This window comes from Liolophura sinensis, chromosome 3 (genome assembly GCF_032854445.1).
Source record: "Liolophura sinensis isolate JHLJ2023 chromosome 3, CUHK_Ljap_v2, whole genome shotgun sequence".
In the NCBI taxonomy this organism is placed as follows: domain Eukaryota; kingdom Metazoa; phylum Mollusca; class Polyplacophora; order Chitonida; family Chitonidae; genus Liolophura; species Liolophura sinensis.
In genome coordinates this window covers 10,778,195-10,796,300 of record NC_088297.1, presented here as the reverse complement: position 1 = coordinate 10,796,300, position 18,106 = coordinate 10,778,195, and the positions used below count along the sequence as shown (strand labels likewise).

General features: G+C 41.1%; 1 protein-coding gene across 2 annotated transcripts in view; it reads right to left on the bottom strand.

Annotated features, from left to right (window-relative positions):
- Window positions 1-1,640: 1,640 nt before the first annotated feature.
- The window catches only part of LOC135463580 (chitin synthase chs-1-like), a 28,303-nt gene continuing 11,837 nt past the window's right edge, over window positions 1,641-18,106 (bottom strand). Inside the window, exons 8-29 of one of the 2 annotated variants that reach the window (XM_064740886.1) lie at window positions 17,822-18,014; window positions 17,033-17,174; window positions 16,358-16,574; window positions 15,792-15,965; window positions 15,188-15,330; window positions 14,808-14,924; window positions 14,247-14,328; window positions 12,895-12,950; window positions 12,539-12,688; window positions 12,031-12,139; window positions 11,750-11,803; window positions 11,054-11,346; window positions 10,163-10,340; window positions 9,574-9,711; window positions 8,185-9,113; window positions 7,711-7,929; window positions 6,981-7,166; window positions 6,533-6,686; window positions 5,783-6,007; window positions 5,204-5,339; window positions 4,476-4,676; window positions 1,641-4,145 (exon numbers count right to left, since the gene is read on the bottom strand). In XM_064740886.1, coding sequence (XP_064596956.1) covers window positions 2,293-4,145; window positions 4,476-4,676; window positions 5,204-5,339; window positions 5,783-6,007; window positions 6,533-6,686; window positions 6,981-7,166; window positions 7,711-7,929; window positions 8,185-9,113; window positions 9,574-9,711; window positions 10,163-10,340; window positions 11,054-11,346; window positions 11,750-11,803; window positions 12,031-12,139; window positions 12,539-12,688; window positions 12,895-12,950; window positions 14,247-14,328; window positions 14,808-14,924; window positions 15,188-15,330; window positions 15,792-15,965; window positions 16,358-16,574; window positions 17,033-17,174; window positions 17,822-18,014 — 5,949 coding nt within the window. In that variant the 3' untranslated portion in view covers window positions 1,641-2,292. The remainder of the gene's footprint in view (window positions 4,146-4,475; window positions 4,677-5,203; window positions 5,340-5,782; window positions 6,008-6,532; window positions 6,687-6,980; window positions 7,167-7,710; window positions 7,930-8,184; window positions 9,114-9,573; window positions 9,712-10,162; window positions 10,341-11,053; window positions 11,347-11,749; window positions 11,804-12,030; window positions 12,140-12,538; window positions 12,689-12,894; window positions 12,951-14,246; window positions 14,329-14,807; window positions 14,925-15,187; window positions 15,331-15,791; window positions 15,966-16,357; window positions 16,575-17,032; window positions 17,175-17,821; window positions 18,015-18,106) is intronic. The other variant, XM_064740887.1, reaches the window with a different exon arrangement.

The following is an 18,106-nucleotide window of genomic DNA, read 5'->3' as shown; positions in this document are numbered from 1 at the left end:
GAGCTAGTGGATTCGATCCCGCGGGAGATTTGCTCGATCCCGCGGAGATCAGTAATCTTCAGTATATTACGCAGGAAGAATTTAGTGTTATATTGAAGGGACTGTGACTATACGAGTTAAAGAGTTATTTATCTTGTATTAAAATATACCTAAGAATTACGGTTAGGTAGAAACTCCAGCACATATTGAAAAAACAAAACTGAAAACTAAATCTTCGGATCTTCCATTACGCTGTTCTTGCTGATTCACTGAAATAAAGTTGTAAGACTGAGTTTTCTTCCAAGAGTCATAGTTGAACAACATCAGGTCGACTGGCCAAATGTCCCACTTTTTTTCATTGAATATCCCCTCCATTTTTACATAGTATAGCTGTGAAAAACAATGAGATTCGGAAGAGCTCAAGGATGAGTTTTGGATAAAATGTTACAAAAGATATTTTCATATCTTTAGTAAAAACCCACTTTTTGTGAAAAGTGAAGAGGACAGATTTTACGGCCATTAGGATAGGAATCATTTATTTATTTCATCGGCGTTTTGCGCCGTACTCAATAATTTCACTCATACGACCAACATTATAATGGGAGGAAACCGGGCCGAGCCTGGGGTAAACCCACGACCATCCGCAGGTTGCTGACAAAAATCCCCACTTAGGGCCGGAGAGGAAGCCAGTATGAGCTGGATTTGAACTCACAGTGGCCACATTGGTGGCAGGCTTTCGGGTCATCGCGCCGAGCTGGCGTGCTAATCATGGAGCACTTCCCCCACTTCCCATCAACATTCCAACGTTGGAATCATGATAGTACTGAGTAAGTTGCTGTAAACTTTTGTCTATCCTGCATGCGTAAGTAACAGAGTAGGTCTATCCGAATGACAACTTCATAGTAAGGCCTAGTCGCTTAATTACAAAATGCCAAACTGACTTCGGTTCAAGCACGCGACGCCAATGAGCGAGGTAGCTGCAGTGATTGCACATGGCCTGGATTTCTTCGCTACCGAACAAACAAGCCCAGGTGGCCAAGTTTAAGTATTATAACCCCCAGTAGCCAGACGTAATTTTGCACACTTTTGTGAGTCTCTCACGCCTGGAAGTTTACATGAGCTCGAACGCAATTTTGAGTAAAAACTATGTACAATAACGCATGAAAGGCCAGAACTGAGCTAAATCCTAGGCTGTCTCCAAAGGATTTGTTTTTCCCCACGCCTTCTAATGCGTGTACGAAATCGCCACCTTGGTTAAGTCAAAGACGTGGAATTCTAACCCCACACATCTATTCAGGGACATTCTCGTGAACAAAGTCAGTGGAAATCAATTTTTACGATCTATTCATCTCCAAAAATTTGCTATAAAATAGTACAAAATGTATTTACAACAGAATCAGTACATCATATAAAACAAATAACATTAACAAACGTGGGCGATAACTGAAAGACACTTTATCATTATCGTTACCAATATTCAGCCAAAATATAACAATGACAACATTGACATCTTACATTTCAGAATTACTAGCTTAAATACCTAGGAATAAACGTATGAAATGTATAAAACAACACAGAAATATTCACATTTTCTTGGTGCAAGAGCGCAGACATAAATACTATAAAAATGTCACAAATTGTGAAATGTCACAAATCGAATCCAATACGTATTTATTTTACGACAACACATAACGTAAAAACAGTGATATTAAGCACAAAAATAAAAGTATATCTACATAAATATGTCAGCATTTGAGCATTAAAATATATTTACTTCGACTAGATTTGGCACCATTATATGCATTGTGTTTCCAGTCTTCCGAATCAGTCGTCGAAAGCACGCGCAAGAATCTGAAGGTCATGAATATTGCTGCGAGAATCTCGCATCCAGCGCGAGAGTTTGTTGATGATTCTGATCTCTCAGACACAAATTTAACGTTTAAATTGTTACTTGCCAGCTACCTGGTGTGTCAAACTGTGACTTTACAGACATTTTGTTTCGTACGAGATGTATTCATAGATTATTTGGCACTGTCCTGAGACAAGTTCTGTTATCTTTTGTCAACTCGTTATCACAGCAAAGAAAGTCATACATTGTAAAGAATAGAGTTGTGCAAAATTAAGGTTTTTTTCCCTGATTTTATATTAATGCTATACGATATTTTTTTCAGCTTTACATCGGCCAGTAGATTTTGGCGCCCAAGGAACGGGAAAGACATAGTTTTATCATCCAAACCGATGATCGTTGCGCGGGTGGGGATGTGGGGGCAGGGATGAGGTGAATGATTAAGACGGTTGCATTACTCAAGACCTTCAGATACGTGTTTGAGCCTCTATACTCTGTGACTGCCTCACGCTGGGTCTCTCGATATTCACCACAGTCGAGTTCTGATTCGCTGGATTGCGCATGGACACCGACCTGTTAATAAGTTCAAGGCGATATTGCTGATTCTTGCGTTTCTTACTGCTGATTTTTCTGGAGTGTCGACTAAACGTGGCATTTCGCTTAACGGGAGATGAAGGATCCTCGTTGAAATGTGCCTTCTTCTTCTGCCTGCTTGTCATGCGCCTAATGTTCCTCTCGAAGAGCTTCTGCAGTTGCGGGACGTCGGCGTCGTTGTCGTCTTGAACGCGCGGTACAGGCTCGTGCTCTCTGTACCCGGAATCGTCATCACTTACGTCGTCGGAACAATCTGGCTCAGGCTCCACCGTGGCCAATCGCCTCGTCTCCTCCAGGGCGAACTTCACAAAATCCTCCTCCCCGAAGTTATTTCTGAACCAGTCGATGTGAGTACTGGACATCAAGTGAAGAAACGTTCCCCAGCGATGAGCGAACATGGCCAAGAACTGTAGCAACAAGATGAAGGCGAAAATAGCTAGGAAGAGTAGAGAGAGCGGTTCGTACTTTCCTTCGATGAAGAACCCTTTGATTTCGTCCTCCAGAACTTGCAGTTGAATCGTGATCACTGTCCAGAGAAAGTTCACGAGCATGAAGGCGAAGACGACGTTGTTGCGCAACGAAATCAAATCGTCCTTGATTTTCTGCTGGTGGCCTTTGTCTTCGTCGATAGGGTGCAGGTACTTTCCGATGATGTCCACCCAAAAGTCGTTCTCTGAGCTGTTGATCTTGACCGTTCTGCCTCTGCCCACGTAGTCAACCTTTGTCCAGTCCACGTTTTGGATGCCTCGCTCCTGTCTGAAGCTGTGCGCTACGTTGACGTGCGGTAGGACCGGCGAACGAGATGTGTTTTCCACTATGAGTTCATCCTGACTACTAGCTTCACCCTCTTCCGCAGCAGTCAGATTGGTGGTTTCGTCTGATTTGCTATCCTTATTTTTCATTATACCTCTGACCAGGTCCTTCACTTCCTCGACGACTGTGCCCAACCCAAGCCAACCCAATATACCTTTGTTGCGTTTTCTCTCTTGCTTTTTTAGCAGCTCCTTCCGCTGATCCGCCAACTCCTCCGCCGTCATTTTCTTGGGTAATTCTCTCGTTCCCCAAGAGACGTTATGCATGTTGCACAGGTAGAACACTGTCAGGAGGATGAAAGTGGATGGGACGGTAAGGAAATACAGTATACCGTAGATCAATGATGTGAACTCTTGCGGGTGGAAGCTACCAGCGATCAAGAAAATGGCTGCCATTCCAGTCAAGAAAACAACGTTTGGACTCGAGAACTCTTCCTTGACGATATTGAAAATCGTACCGACTGTCACGATCACCATGACGACGGTGTAGAGGGCGCTCAAAATTCCTGCCACATTCAGCTGGGTTTTAGTTTTGCACTTCATGCAGATAATTGTGAAGAAGAGAACCGGTAGTACAGCGAGAGCATACGATGGCCAGATTCCGATCTTCAAGATGGTGAAGAAGGAGCCGGTGATGACCAGCACAACAGTAGATGGAGCCAGGATCGTCGAGGCCATGAGCACGAACTGGTACAGGATGTAAAGTTTGCTAATGTTGTCGTTAACTTGAACTGTTGGTCGCCAGCTGGAGAGAAGATCAACTTGGTTCGCCATTGTCGACGGCGACCATCTTCGCCTCTGGTTGAAGAATTCCTCAAATGTCTCCGGGGCAAAGGTCAAAGCATCCGCGCCTGCGCAGTAATCGATTCTGTGTCCTTGTTGCAGCAACAGTGTACATAGCCAACGATCTTCACCTAAACAGGGAAAAATACACATTTATTAGGTGTTACTGAAAAGAGAATTTTTTAAAATTTAGTTTTATTAATACTAATTAAAGTTTCACTCTACAAAGTCTTCAGCAAAAGTCAAGAATAAAATGCATGTTGTAGCAAAAAGCGTATCAGTTTTATAATACCGATGCACGTTGATACAGTCAATGAATATGATTTTAAAGAACATGTTCTAAACTTATTCCTTTGGGAATTGAGAATGGAGTTTGGACCCGGCTTGTGTAGGTGAGAAATACCTTGAGAAATGGAAAGAATCCAGACATTAGCTTGAGGCTAATCCAAGAGAACGCTCACCTTGTTCGAACTGGATGTAATGGGTCGCTTCGGTAGGTTTGGTAGTATACGTCTTCATCACATTATCGTCCATAAGAGCTGATCCACGGAACAAACTGAAGCAGCCTGGGCAGCAGAGAACACATCCGAACACGTGCTCAGCGGCCTTCTGGAGCCAGTGACCCACCGAGTACTCAAACTGCTGGTACCACACCATCGGGCCTGTGGATGAAAGAAGCAATATAAATATAAGCGTCATGTTCGACATTCATATACCATTCGTAGTCCGTAAAGGGCTTTCCAAGTCGATAATCGCAAGATCCATTACCAAAACAACGTTTAACACTAGCTCCCAAGGCTTTAGTGTGGTCCGGGGTCAATTATTATGCACTTAGATTTGCTACGACTCATTTCAGAGGTCAGATGTTTACACTCGTTTTTTACAGTTCCACATAGCAAAATCTTTCAACTGTCATTAAATGATTCGTTTGTGCATTGAGTACTGTAATCTGTTTTCCTTAGAAGATTTAACATTTCGCGCCTAATTGTTCATTTCTGTCATTTGCCATAACATTTTACAGGGAAACTAGTGACTGATGTCTTTCATGAAAAAAATGTTCAGTTCAGCTAGAAGCCGAATATTCATTACCAAAGCTGAATATTATGAACGGTGAAGTAAACGTGAATCTATATACACAACAAGCTGAACACACAAAACTCGACGTTAAAACTCTGTTTCCACAACTCACCTGAACCAATTGGGTGAATCCTTCCACAAACAGCACCGACTTTCTTATTTTTCTTCATACGATCTAGCAAGAGCTTTACAGCATCCGGTTTGAAGTCAACGTCGCCGTCCAAGGTCAGAATAAAAGTATTCTCAGCCTGTGTAAAGAAAAAAAAAATACGTGGTTTAGATACATCATTTGAATGTTATCAAAACAGAACCATCTGGTCACCTAAAATTGCTATTCATGCTTAAAGTTACCTTAGACAACACTGCCCTCATTATTTGGCTGTGAAAACGTAGAACGCTGCTGAAAATAGTTAACACCTCTATCTAAATTGTCAAGCTTGTCCATAGAGCAAATTAAAAAGAGTACCTTTTTATCTATTTTATTTGTTTTTTATCGTCCTACGAAAGAATTTTTTACTTATTCAAAGGAGGTCAATTTATGGCTGTAAGAATCCGGAGTGCCCTGAGTAAACCACCGTGTTTACATACATTCACGACAGAGAAGACTGTGCATGGAATATGACAAGACAATATAACGTATCAAGTTACAAATGTTTCGAATCTTTGAGCAATGTCATCCGTACATGTGTACCTTTTCAAATTTGTCTCTAGCAATCCGTCTAAACATGGAACTGATAGGTCCAGCTCGGTGTCGTCTCTTCTCGGCCTTCGCGTCGCTGCTCCTTTTCCGGTGTCTGGCTGCAGTCGACAGATTGCTGTCGTCGGCGTCAGACTGAGCGAAACCTTGAGTCATGGCTTTGTCTGCCACTTTAGTTCCAAGCAGATGAAACCCGAGAAGATAGTACATATACATGACCTGTACAAGGAAAAAGTCATGACTGATTGATTCACCGGTTGATATTTAGCGATACAATCCACACACAATATAGGCGGGGGTGGGGGTGGGGTGGGGGTAATACACGGTGTACACAAAAGAGAGAGGTCTTAAAACTATCAAATGACGGGGAAGAAAATTTAACAGAAACCGTAAATACCGTAAACAGAAACTCTAAAAGAACAAAACAAATAAAATAATTCTTCCGGAAACCAATCGATAGTTACATAAAACATAAGTTACATGCAGTTCTTTCATTGTCCTGGCTGACTAAATGCTCTTTGGCTGCTTATTTCATTTCTACACGTTGTTATATTACTCCAGGTCACTTTTTTTCACGACTACAGGATACTTATTTCAATACTACATGCAGCTTGCTTATTTCATAACTACAGGATACTTATTTCAATACTACAGGTAGATTGCTTATTTCATAACTACAGGTTGCTTATTTCATAATAGCATGTTACTTATTTTATTTGGTTACATTATTTTCCAGGACCTTACCTGTGACCATCTCTTTCTGTGCCTGATCTTGTTCTTGTCCTTCATGTGGACGATCATTTTGGTGTTTCCAGGCATTGTCCACGTCAGTCGTCCACCATAGGGCGTTGTGCATCTCTCTGGACCGGGTATGTTGATAGCGCCCTTAGCCACGGAACTGTTGTCAAAAATAAGATTACATTTCTGCACTTAATATTTTATCTATTTAAACAAAATTATTTCGGTGTTTATACTCAATATATCCTTGCTTAAAGTAGTACACGAGGGGTGCAGTTTGAAAGTAAAGCGCCATGGGGCATAATATATCCCATACAGTATGTTAGAGCTACAAACAGGAATTAATGTTGTAACCAGTGGAAAAGCAGTAGAAGAATATCAATACCAGCTATGGTTTACTGCAATAACATGTTGTTGAAACAAACAGATGTTGAACGTCTGTGCAATATTTTACCTGGCGGCGTCTGGAATACAGTCACATAACTGCCTGACAAAGCCATTGGGCACCCGACTTTGACTTTCGTCGTCGTCCTCAAACGCGTCGTCAAAAATGATATGAACTTCCAAATCGTAATAATCCGGATCATTAATGTTCAACTGCTCTTGTGCAATGCGACTGGCACAGTGAACGTAATCAAGGCTAAAAAATAGATGAAAGGTAAACCATAAGAACAGTAAAATCTTGTGTGTGAAGTACAAGTGGCGTCACACGAAAACTTCAAGAAACAAATAGAATGAGGTAGCTTTTCTTAGGCAATGGTCACTTGGGTCCAAATCTGACTTTCCACTGTTCTCTTCTAATACACGCATATGAGGACTAGTTTACCCATAACCAGTCATCGCACAAGCAGGAAAAAGAACATCAGACTGCACAAGTTGACCCCAAATTACTTTAGGTGGGAAAGGTTCCTCAGTTAGATCACATGGAGGAAATATTCTACAGACACGTTATTTTGAAGGTATGTGGAGTAAAATTTATTTCCATGAGTTTTAAAGTTTGCATTATGGGTAAAACCTCCTATTGTCTCTTTACTGTTGACGACACATTTGAATAGAATGCATAACTATGGCTTAACTTTAACAATGAAATAATAATTTAACAATAAATCATAAATATTATTATTATTATTAAATAGTAATAATAATAAATAATAAAGAAACCAGAGAAAATTTTGGTCACTTACCGGAAGAGGGACTTCAGCAATTGCGTCATTTCCCGTCTGGTCTCGTGCCACATCGTCGCGCAGACGTAAATCATCGGCGTGTCACCCATGTAGCCGACAGTCTCCTCGTGCTGTATCCGATCACGGAACATCAGCCAGCTCTCCTTGTCGTCGCGTCGACGTCGCATCATTAAGGAAGTGGCAGTAAGGATTCCGTCGTAGTTCGGCATCACAAACATCCTGGGGAAACGGTACAGAAAAATTGTGTCTTATTGTACATAATAATTCACCATCATTTTGACGTAATTCTGTTCAAGTCATTGAGCTAGGTGTAATGTGCTACTGTTGAAGCTATCCGAACTGAGGTAAATTCAGAAGAGTCTGTATTTCACCGATTGCGTGTGACCAATTATCAATTAGCACACTGTGGTCGCTGCTCTGATTTTACACTTTGTACAGTAAAGTTTTCACTACGTTATTATGTTAACGTGTTACCTGTCAAGCTTTGCCATCCGCTCGTTCTGTGGGAACCATATGTGAGATAGAATCACCATGTTAGACAGCCAGAGAACCCCAGCGACGGTAAGTGGAATCCACAGCTGAGAGAGGTCTCTTTCGGGACAGAGCCAGGCCGTGGTGTACCACGCAAAGTCCATGAACTGGTAGTAACACTGACACAACACCACTGTAACGGCTCCAGCAGGCGCCAGCATTAAAGGCAATGCGAAGGAGATGGCCTGCATATGAAGCTTACACGCCATTCCCGCCAGGTAGGTGCATATGAACCCACAGCCGATGTTGATGTACATTAGACCGTAATATGAGAAATAATCAGACACGGTGTTGCCCAAATTAGCCGATTCGTAGTTCGGTAACAGGAACACGTGACCTTCGACAAACAAATGAGCCAATAGTACGGCGAAGCCGATTTTGAACGGACCAACCAGCATGTAGGTCGTGTCCCGCGTCTCGTGCATGGTGATTTTCCACTGGAGAACGGGTACTCTGAGTTTTCCGCAGAAAAATTCCCAATCATCCGCGACGAAGTTTTCCCACCAGCTCAAAGAGATGCACAGAATGGCGACAGGCAGCTCCCAGCTTATCGACAGTGAGGGCGCCGAAAATGTTTTCAGCATGCCAGCAGCGTCTGTCCATTGCGCACCGTTTGCGTTTAAGAAGTTAAATAGCATGAAAAATGGAATCGCGGCCACTTGAACCAAAAGCGCGACTAGATTAAGTGCAGTCAGAAGCCATCCTCTCCAGCCTTGGTTGGGACGTTTGCAGTACGTCATGACTTTCAGGAATGCCGGTACTTGGCACAGCGCCAAGCATATAATTATTCCATTTAGGAAAGTCGTCGATGGAAGAATACGGAAGACTAAGATGCAAACACCGAGCGTGTGAAGCATCTCTATCAGCCATGACTGGAAGCAAAAAACACAGAGGAAAAAATAAGATACACATGATAAAAGTGTAAAAAAGATCCTAAAAGTGTAGCCTTATTTTACCTTGGCTCATGGTTACTAGAGATTTGAATGCCGCAGACAAGTTTTTCTTATTCAAACAAAGGGAAGCAAGTCTTGTTAAAAGTAATAGCGTCCAATTACTTGAATAACAATAGGCCTACTATCATTACCTCCCTTTGTAGAGGGCTGGTGTGCCACAATGATATGGTTTCAGGAAATACACACTACCTACATATGTGATTCGGCCTGAAGCACTCACATGTAACACAATTATAACCAGTATGACCGGTCCTGTAGGGAGTGTTCAGTTTACTAACCAGAAATAGTAAACCCGGACATCTATACCTTTGAAATTAACAAGTATGGTTTTCCTGGTGACACGTAATATAGACATGCGAGACGGTATATCTCAACTTACCCCCGTAAAACTGAGAAGAGACGGCCATTCCTTGTACCCAAATAATGCCCGCATTAAGCTAAATAACCACGTGACAGCAACGGGAGCACAGATACAGAATAGCAACAATGTTGCGTACTCATTGACCCGGGTGGATGACTGAAAAAGATAGGCCGATAGTGACGGTGTTTGATATTACTCACTATGTTTAAAGTTTGACGGATGTAATTGAGAATGTGGATGACGTCGACACTGGCAATGAACACCACAGTAGTTTTTTTTTACCTAATTCTACTTCAGTCATGGTACTAGGAGGCGTGTAAATAGCCACCAGTTAAGCACTTACATGAACAGTTAGAATAAAACACTAAATGAGGTAAATTGGCAAGAAGCCGTGTTTCACCGGTTACGTGTAACCATTTGTCAGCTATCCCACTGTCGTCGCTACTCTAGTTTTACTTTCTATTTTGTATGTCTTTTATTATATTAAATGAACGAGGAACTAGTTTTACTATGCCTAATGCAAAATCCAGTAATATTATACATGTATAGGTGAATCAGTTTAATACTTTCAGAATAAGTATTCCTCTGGACAGGAAACGAATCTCACCTTCTTAACTTGTGACGCCAGCAGAAGGAGGGACACCTTAATGGAAACAGCGCCTAGGAATAAGGCCACCAACAGGATAACGTATACGATCAGACGTAACACCTTGAGTATGTTCTTCCAAATCTCTCCGGCGTCTTCGACTTCACGCTCTGTGTTCTGGAAGACGTCGTATGGCTTTCTGCAAGAAATGATAAAACCATAATATTTATTTATTTAATCATTTGCCTGGTGTTTTATGCCATACTCAAGAATATTTCACTTATACGACAATGGCCAACATTATGGTGGGAGGTACCTGGGTAGAGCCTGGAGAAAACTCAAGACCAACCACAAGTTGCTGCCAGACCTTCCCACGTACGGCCGGAGAGGAAGCCTGCATGAGCTGGACTTGAACTCACAGCGACCGCATTGGTGAATGGCTTCAAGGTGCTACCCCCCTCGGACATAATATAATAGTAATAAAACATCGCACAAATTATTACAATCCTTATTTAGCCACAGTTCTTTTCTTAAAGCAGCGTAGTGACCCAGGAGCCTTTTACAAATGCGGTCGCCGTGAGTTCAAGTCCTGCTCATGCAGGTTTCCTCTCCGGCCGTACGTTAGGAAGGTCTGCCAGCAACCTGCGGATGGCCGTGAGTTTCCCCCGGGCTCTGCCCGGTTTCCTCCCACCATAATGCTGGCCGCCGTCGTATAAGTGAAATATTCTTGAGTACGACGTAAAACACCAATCAAATAAATAAATAAATAAATAAATCTTTTCTTAAAAACTGTCCCAACAAAGATAACGACTGATGTTTTTTAAAAGAACGAAAATGTCACAAATTCTATCACAAACTTATTGCATCGTTTGAGAACAAATTCTGAAAACAATACATATATTAGATACTAACGGTTCTTGGATAGGCTGCGTTTTCTTTGATCTCTTTTGACGCGTGTCGATAGAAATGTTTGGCGCTTTCTTCCTGCGCTCTTGGATTCTCATCTGCAGCTTCTTGGAAGGCGCCGGAAGTTTCGATGTCGATCCATTTCCGGTGGACGATAAGTCGTTGAGCTCGATGGCGGAGTCGCTAGCGGATGCATGCGTTCTGGTCGTGCTGGCTAAGCTCATGGTATCCTCTTCGTCAACAGCCGACAGTCGATCAGAATAGTCGATGGAGGCTACACTTAAGTGGGACTCGCTCAGCTGTAGGAGAGAAAATGGTAACGTGTCAAATGGTGGCAAAATTCCACGGAGACAGCAAAAGGCTAAGCACGCAGCATTCCTCAAAAACATTTTCGACTTGAGTTAACATGTAAATCTTCAAAGTGTCACGTAGTTTACGACCTCAAAAGTTAAAATTTAGACAAATTTAACTCTTGTAAGTTGCAGTATGTATTACTGATGGGGTTGAGTTTAAATAAGATAGTACTAATACAATAACAAACTACAAACTCTATAAATCTTGGCATATTTGTTTCATTTCATTAATGAGCAGTTTACACGCTGAAAGTGAATCTTAAATTGTATACTAAATGAACACGTTTTAACTGATTAACAATATATCATCGCTAATTGCTTCGATTTAAATTTGTTCCATGGTTCTTACCGCTTTCTGTGCCAATGCATCCAACTTTTCTCTGTGCTCCAACTTTAAGAAAACCTGTTTAAAACAGAAACGCATTAAGAGCTTGAATAAGATTAAAAATTACACTAAACAGCTGAACACTCATTTAATTGTACCCTTTAATTGTAATCCACTAAATTTTTTCATTTGTACCCCTTAGATCCAATTAAATTTACTTATATACATATTAAAGGATTAAATGTTTTACATCAAAACACATTGAAAATCATTAAAAAGGCGTTCCATTATTTGTAAGTATTTACCTTGGTTCTTCCTAAAGCATATCCGGTAATGTTAGCCTTCAGTAAGACACTCTCACAGTTATCTGGTGGAGTTTGACTTCCGGAAAGGTCCACGCCAAGACACTCGTACCTTGCAAGAGACAACGAACACATCAATTTTACCGCAAGGAATGTATTAAGTTGTATTTTTATGCTACCATTTTACAAGGGAGGGGTCTTAAAAGACGAAGTTATCGTTTGAAAACTACGGAAAGTATGGCAGTTCTAATAATTGAATAGGTGGCCATGACTGTTCAATTGCTTGACTGACTGAATGACTGACTGACTGATTGAGGGGCTGACTGACAGATTAATTGGTTAATTGGTTTATGGATCGAGTAGTTAAGGATTGAACTATGGCAACTAAGACCTGTAGTTTGGTTTAGATCATCACACAAGCATTTTTGTAAAAACTCAAATCACAAACTTCTCTTGTTCTAATGTAACTCAGCAATGAACATCACACAGCCTGGATGATACGTGGTCTCACCTCGAGTTGAAATCTTCAAACTTTATCCTAACCGGATATCCGGACCTGCGCAGTTGAGCAATTGACCTGAGTCCATTGTACTGAAGTTGTCTCAACACCAGTTTGTCGTCAAATCGTCCCGGAGTGAGGGTGGGATTGGGTTTTATGCACCTGTGTAAGACATAAGAGGTTCAATAACACCGTGGGAACGAGTCGCAGTCGTAACATATCGACAAGAGTGGAAAAGAAATGGTGAGTATACAGGAAAAAATGGACAAAGGCATGACAGAAAAAAAGTGGAAAAGTCGGTTAAAGATATGCTGTATGGTACGACATGATGTCATTGAAAATACAAGTTTTACGTTTAGGTTCCTTACCTGATGAACAGCGGTTCTGCTTTCGACAACTTTGTCATCAAATCTCCCAGAGATCTCTGAATAAAAATAAATATTTAATTAGCCCCTTTGAATGAGGCTTACACATGTCATAAGTATTCTTAGACGCAAAGTATACTTAGCACAGTTAACAGAAAGACTCATGCATACTCATGAGATGTCTGTGTTGATCATATGTATGTATATACAGTTGTGTGTTAAACCAAAGTACAAAGGCCCAGACATCCTGCAGTCTATTCGAATTCAATGAGACCTAGCTCAGCTTTGTACGGTGTGACCCTAATACCACACCAGTTCGAATCTAATTTGGTGTGTTCCTTGATCCAAACCAGACACGGAAATTGATTGCATGTTGATGATGAAGTAAACTGAAACTTTTCACTTCACTAACTATGTACAGATTACAATCAGAAAAAGGTATCCATTCTTCGCCCATATTTAAATATGTCATTGTGCTTGAAGATAAAAGTTTGGGTATGACTATTAAACAAACAAACAAACAAAACAAAACTAAAAAAAACAAAACAAAAAACAAAAAAAAAAGAAAACAAAGAAAAAACAAAAAAAACAACCAAAAATACAGAGAATCAAAAAAGCACATCATGCTGTGACCACACTTCTAATATACTCTTTATAAACATTAGAAATACTAATAAACTGACAAATTAAAACAGGTTTTTAGATGGAAACAGAAAATTTATATCCAGAAAAAGTTTTGGCTTTTCAAAGTTTGTTCAAACCGTTTTATATTAACCATATTTCGCAACTAAATATCGGCCTACCTAGTGATCTGCGCTAATTTTCGAGTCAGAAAGAGCTGGTGGCGAAGTAGTTATGCGTGTAACTGCCACTGGCTTACATAAACTGGAGAGGACGGGTCCCAGCAATAAGATTTCCGTAAACCGGAAACGGAATTATTGTTAAATGGGCCGCCTTTTAACCTACGTCTATTATCTTTTCCGTCACAATTTCTTTTAAAAGGGATGGGAGGTGGGGATTGTTTTTGCGTGAGAAACCCACTGCGCATGGCTATCCGACATTGTCGCCACCCAGACCTGACTGTATCCCCACGTGAGCCTTTGTGGAGGTTTGCAACATTAACCGAGCCAGTGAGCTGCCGAAGGCATGAGGTTTAATTCCGCTCTGTCCGTATAGACTTATCAGCAGCCCACGGTTGCGGTCTGGATGACAGACTGCATTTTGTCCTCGTCACTGACAGACCACAATCAATAGAAAAACATCTTTAAATTATTTAGAGGCTTGGTTAAAATGACGAACGATAAATGTATTTATAGTTAACCTCCGCCCCCTAAAAAAACCAAAAGCTAGGTTACCTTGAAATGTTTCGAGAGCGTGCTTGAAGTAAGTGTTCGATCCTTTGGAGTTGACAAGCCTTCTGGAGTGGCAAGTTTTAGCCTGATGAACAAAAGATATTAACCAAACCTTAATTTATTGATTAATTCATTGATTTAAGTTTAAGCTTTAGGGGAAAAGTAATCGACATTTTCTATTCAAGAGTAAATGCCACACTGGTTTGTGAAACCGGTCAGCAACCTGTTTGGCAAACTAGTTTCACCATGACGAACCACAGAAGCTGCTCTGATGCTAGAAATTAGTTAAAGCACAGCAAAGCGGATTGGTATGTGTCTCTGTATCTTTCAATAAATGGTAATAAAAATGATGAACTTTATATCGCTAATTTATCACATATTTCAAAATATAGCACGAGTTCTATACTACACGATCTGCCTAAAATGAAGACTGATTAGATAAGCTTTTGGTGAAAACAAGGACTGTTTTAATTACTGGAAGATTGACATTGATTCTGGCATTATCTGCGGCTATTCTGAGGTAAAGATTTTGTAATGGGCCATATATGAAAATGTAATACTTACTTTTCTTTGATCTTCATCGATGCTTTTCTGGAGAGGTTGTCTTTAAGTTTCTTCGGCTCTATGGAAGACAGCCAGAACTCAGGTAGGCCTGTTCGCATTTTGTGCGTGCTGGCGAACCTGGAACAACAGAATTCCAGCATAAGTCTATTGTGATTGCACAGTGTAGAAAATCGTAACGTCAGATGACAACACATTGTTCTCGTAGTATTTATGCATTCCAATCATTATGTGGAACTTTTATGGCCTTGGGTGTCCTCCCACTAAATACTGGCCGTCGTCGTGTAAGTGAAATATTCTTGAGTACAGCGTAAAAACAAATAAATAAATTAATATCTCTACAAAGACGAGGAAATGCATTGTTGTATTTTGGTAAGTCTTACCCTGAAATTGTTCCGGTTTCTGACATGGACGCCACGAAAAGGTCGGCGATGAAGTGGTTTTTGCTCGACATAATGATGGACAGCAGATCGCTGTTGATGGAATCTCTGTTTTTTTCAAGGAACCCGTCAGCATCGTACCATACCTGAAACACATTGACGGATTGAGTTATTGATTAATCTATGAAACTTACCCGGGTCATTTGTGAACTTTCACAGCTGATGTAATCAGTATACGTTCGGGGCTACCAGCTATCAAAATCGTTGTTAATGTCCACACTAAACGTTCATTGTTGCAACGTTCATTGTTGCAACATGAAAGAAGCTCATAGACTGCGTCCTGCATGAATCGCTTTAAACTGGCAAGCCGGTCAGGTGGCCGAGTATTGTGGCTGAGTGGGGAGTAATACGTGGCTTCGGCATGGCGTTCCAGTGAGGCAGCACTATGTTTATATGTCTATATATACGGTAGAACAGAAATATTGTTGGAAGTGAAGAGAATTCTAACCCAAACAGACAAAAATATTTTAACTGGATTATTGTGAGGCTGATCCGCTTTCTTTAAATTGATAAATTGTTAGCATGATCGACTGATCACTGATATTACCTGCTCGGCAAAATGCTTTACACCGAAGCCGACATTGCCTGTCCGGCCGTTAAGAGAGCTGATGTACCTGTCGTTCTCATCACACAGCTTGTCTAACTTTTTGATATAGGTCTCGTCAGATGATTGCGGGAAGTTGGTCTCATCGTCTAAGAGGGGAAGCATGCCGTGTGGCTTCTGTAAAAGTGCGAAATCAAGAAAGTCGTGTAAAGTTTTAAAAGCATGGAGACTTTGCACTTTGCACTTTGCTTTGCCCTGTTCCCAGGAAAAAAATTTTGACAACCAATATTGGGCTATTACAGCAATTATGATTCAAGTATGTATTGCATTTCAAGACAAACAAAAAAGTCCAAAAAAAGTAAAACAAAAAAAACGAAGCCTGATTCTCTCAAATGCTTCTCTCTAAAATGCTATCTCTTTATGCCGTATACCTTTGTCCTGTTGTTGCTTGTGTTAGTAAAGTACGCATGTCTTTTAAGAGTAAATCACTTGGTTCATTTTTATTATATGAAAGCTATACTAGTAGATATATTATGTCATATTTATCAAACAGTTAAAACAATGCTTACCTCGAAAATAAGTTTGATGGTGGCTTCATTGTCTGGGTAATCGATTTCTGTCCATTTTAAACCCTCCAGCTCGTATTGGCGCCTCTCTTGGGGGAAGATGTGTTCCACGAAATACTGCTGCAAACGCTCATTGGAAGCGTTAATCAGAAACTGTTCAAATCTGTTCGTCTGGAAATTCTCAAAGCCCGCCATGTCCAGAATACCGACCGTGGATTTCCTTTGAAAGAAAATAACAAAAATCTGTTGTTTTAAAAATCTGACCCAGGTAAACTGTGCGCATGCTCATTAAGTGGGTGAGTGAGCTCTTGGGGTTTAACGTCGTACTATTTTTCAGTCCTTAGTCCTTAGAGTGGATGTAATGTGCCTCCTTGTTGCAGGACGATTTCCACCGTTCTTTTATCTAGTGCTGCTTCACTGAGACGACTTAGCGAAGGCATGAAAGCCGCCCTCCACGCGAGGAAGCTACAACTTCCTCTTTTAAAGTCTTAGGTGTGACACGACCCAGGATTGACCATTGATCTACCGCTCCCGCATGTTCATTAAAGCACAACTGGGATGTTGTTGGGCGAGGTTACACTTGTTGCAGTGTTCAGTGCGCTCATATGTAAATCCTAGACCAAACTCACACACAAGGAAGTTTAACTCTGCGCATACTGCATTTTGTAGGTGACTCACCCGAAGTCCATATTGGCTGGTCTAATCAACTGGTTGATGATTCCAACCAGCCAACCAAACAATCTGAGGTAAAGTGTTTTGGCCAAGGCGTCTCGACTGTCATTGGCTTGGTGAGTTGTTTTAAACGTTTGTATTCTCTCTCCTGAAACAAGGAATGTAGATCATCTATAGGCTCTGTTTGGTGTTTACAAATACAGAAACATGCTACTGTAACGTCCGTATAATGACATACGTATGTATACACATATATACCATATTTATCACCTACATGATAAATGATGCCTCTCTTTTATTTTATTTCTTTATCTGATGAGGTGTTTTACGCGCGTACTCAAGAATATTTCACTTATACAACGGCGGCTAGCATTATGGTGGTAGGAAACCGGGCAGAGCCCGGGCAAACCCACGACCATCCGCAGGTTGCTATCAGACCTTCCCGCATACGGCGGGAGAGGAAGCGCCTCTCTTTTAAAAGACAGGTTTCTATTTCTGTTACTTTTCCGGATTGAAAATGGTACCAACTTCTCACACCAGTTGGCTTCAGTGACGTAATACTGTAACACATGTACGTATAAATTCTTTTTACCTGAGGGATTTGTTATTTTATATGATTTCTGTTTATGCTATATTCAAGGATATTTCACTTATACCACGAGGGTCAGTTCATCAGTCATGGATGGGGGAAATAGCATCGCCTCCAAAGTCCCAAAACACAAGCAGTGATAATGACACAATCTACACAAACCTCAGATGAGTGACGCAGAGAATTTAATAGGTGTGCACACATACCTCTGATGAAATGCACGCTGGATATCAAAGCTTCAGCTAGCTCTACTCTGTTGTCTAAAGAGAGCAGATTGGCCACAGCGTGGAGCGTGTACTCATCCGCGATCTTCACCCCACCGGTCTCCTCCCACGGGACAAACGACAGGTTTGAGACATGAAGTATGGAAGCCAGAACCAAAAATATCTGAGATATTTGCTGAAAAGTAAATAGCAGATTTCATGTGAACATTCCGGAAGGCTTTCATTTCAGCACCCGTATAACTGTTTCAAAGAAAGTTTTCATTTGTC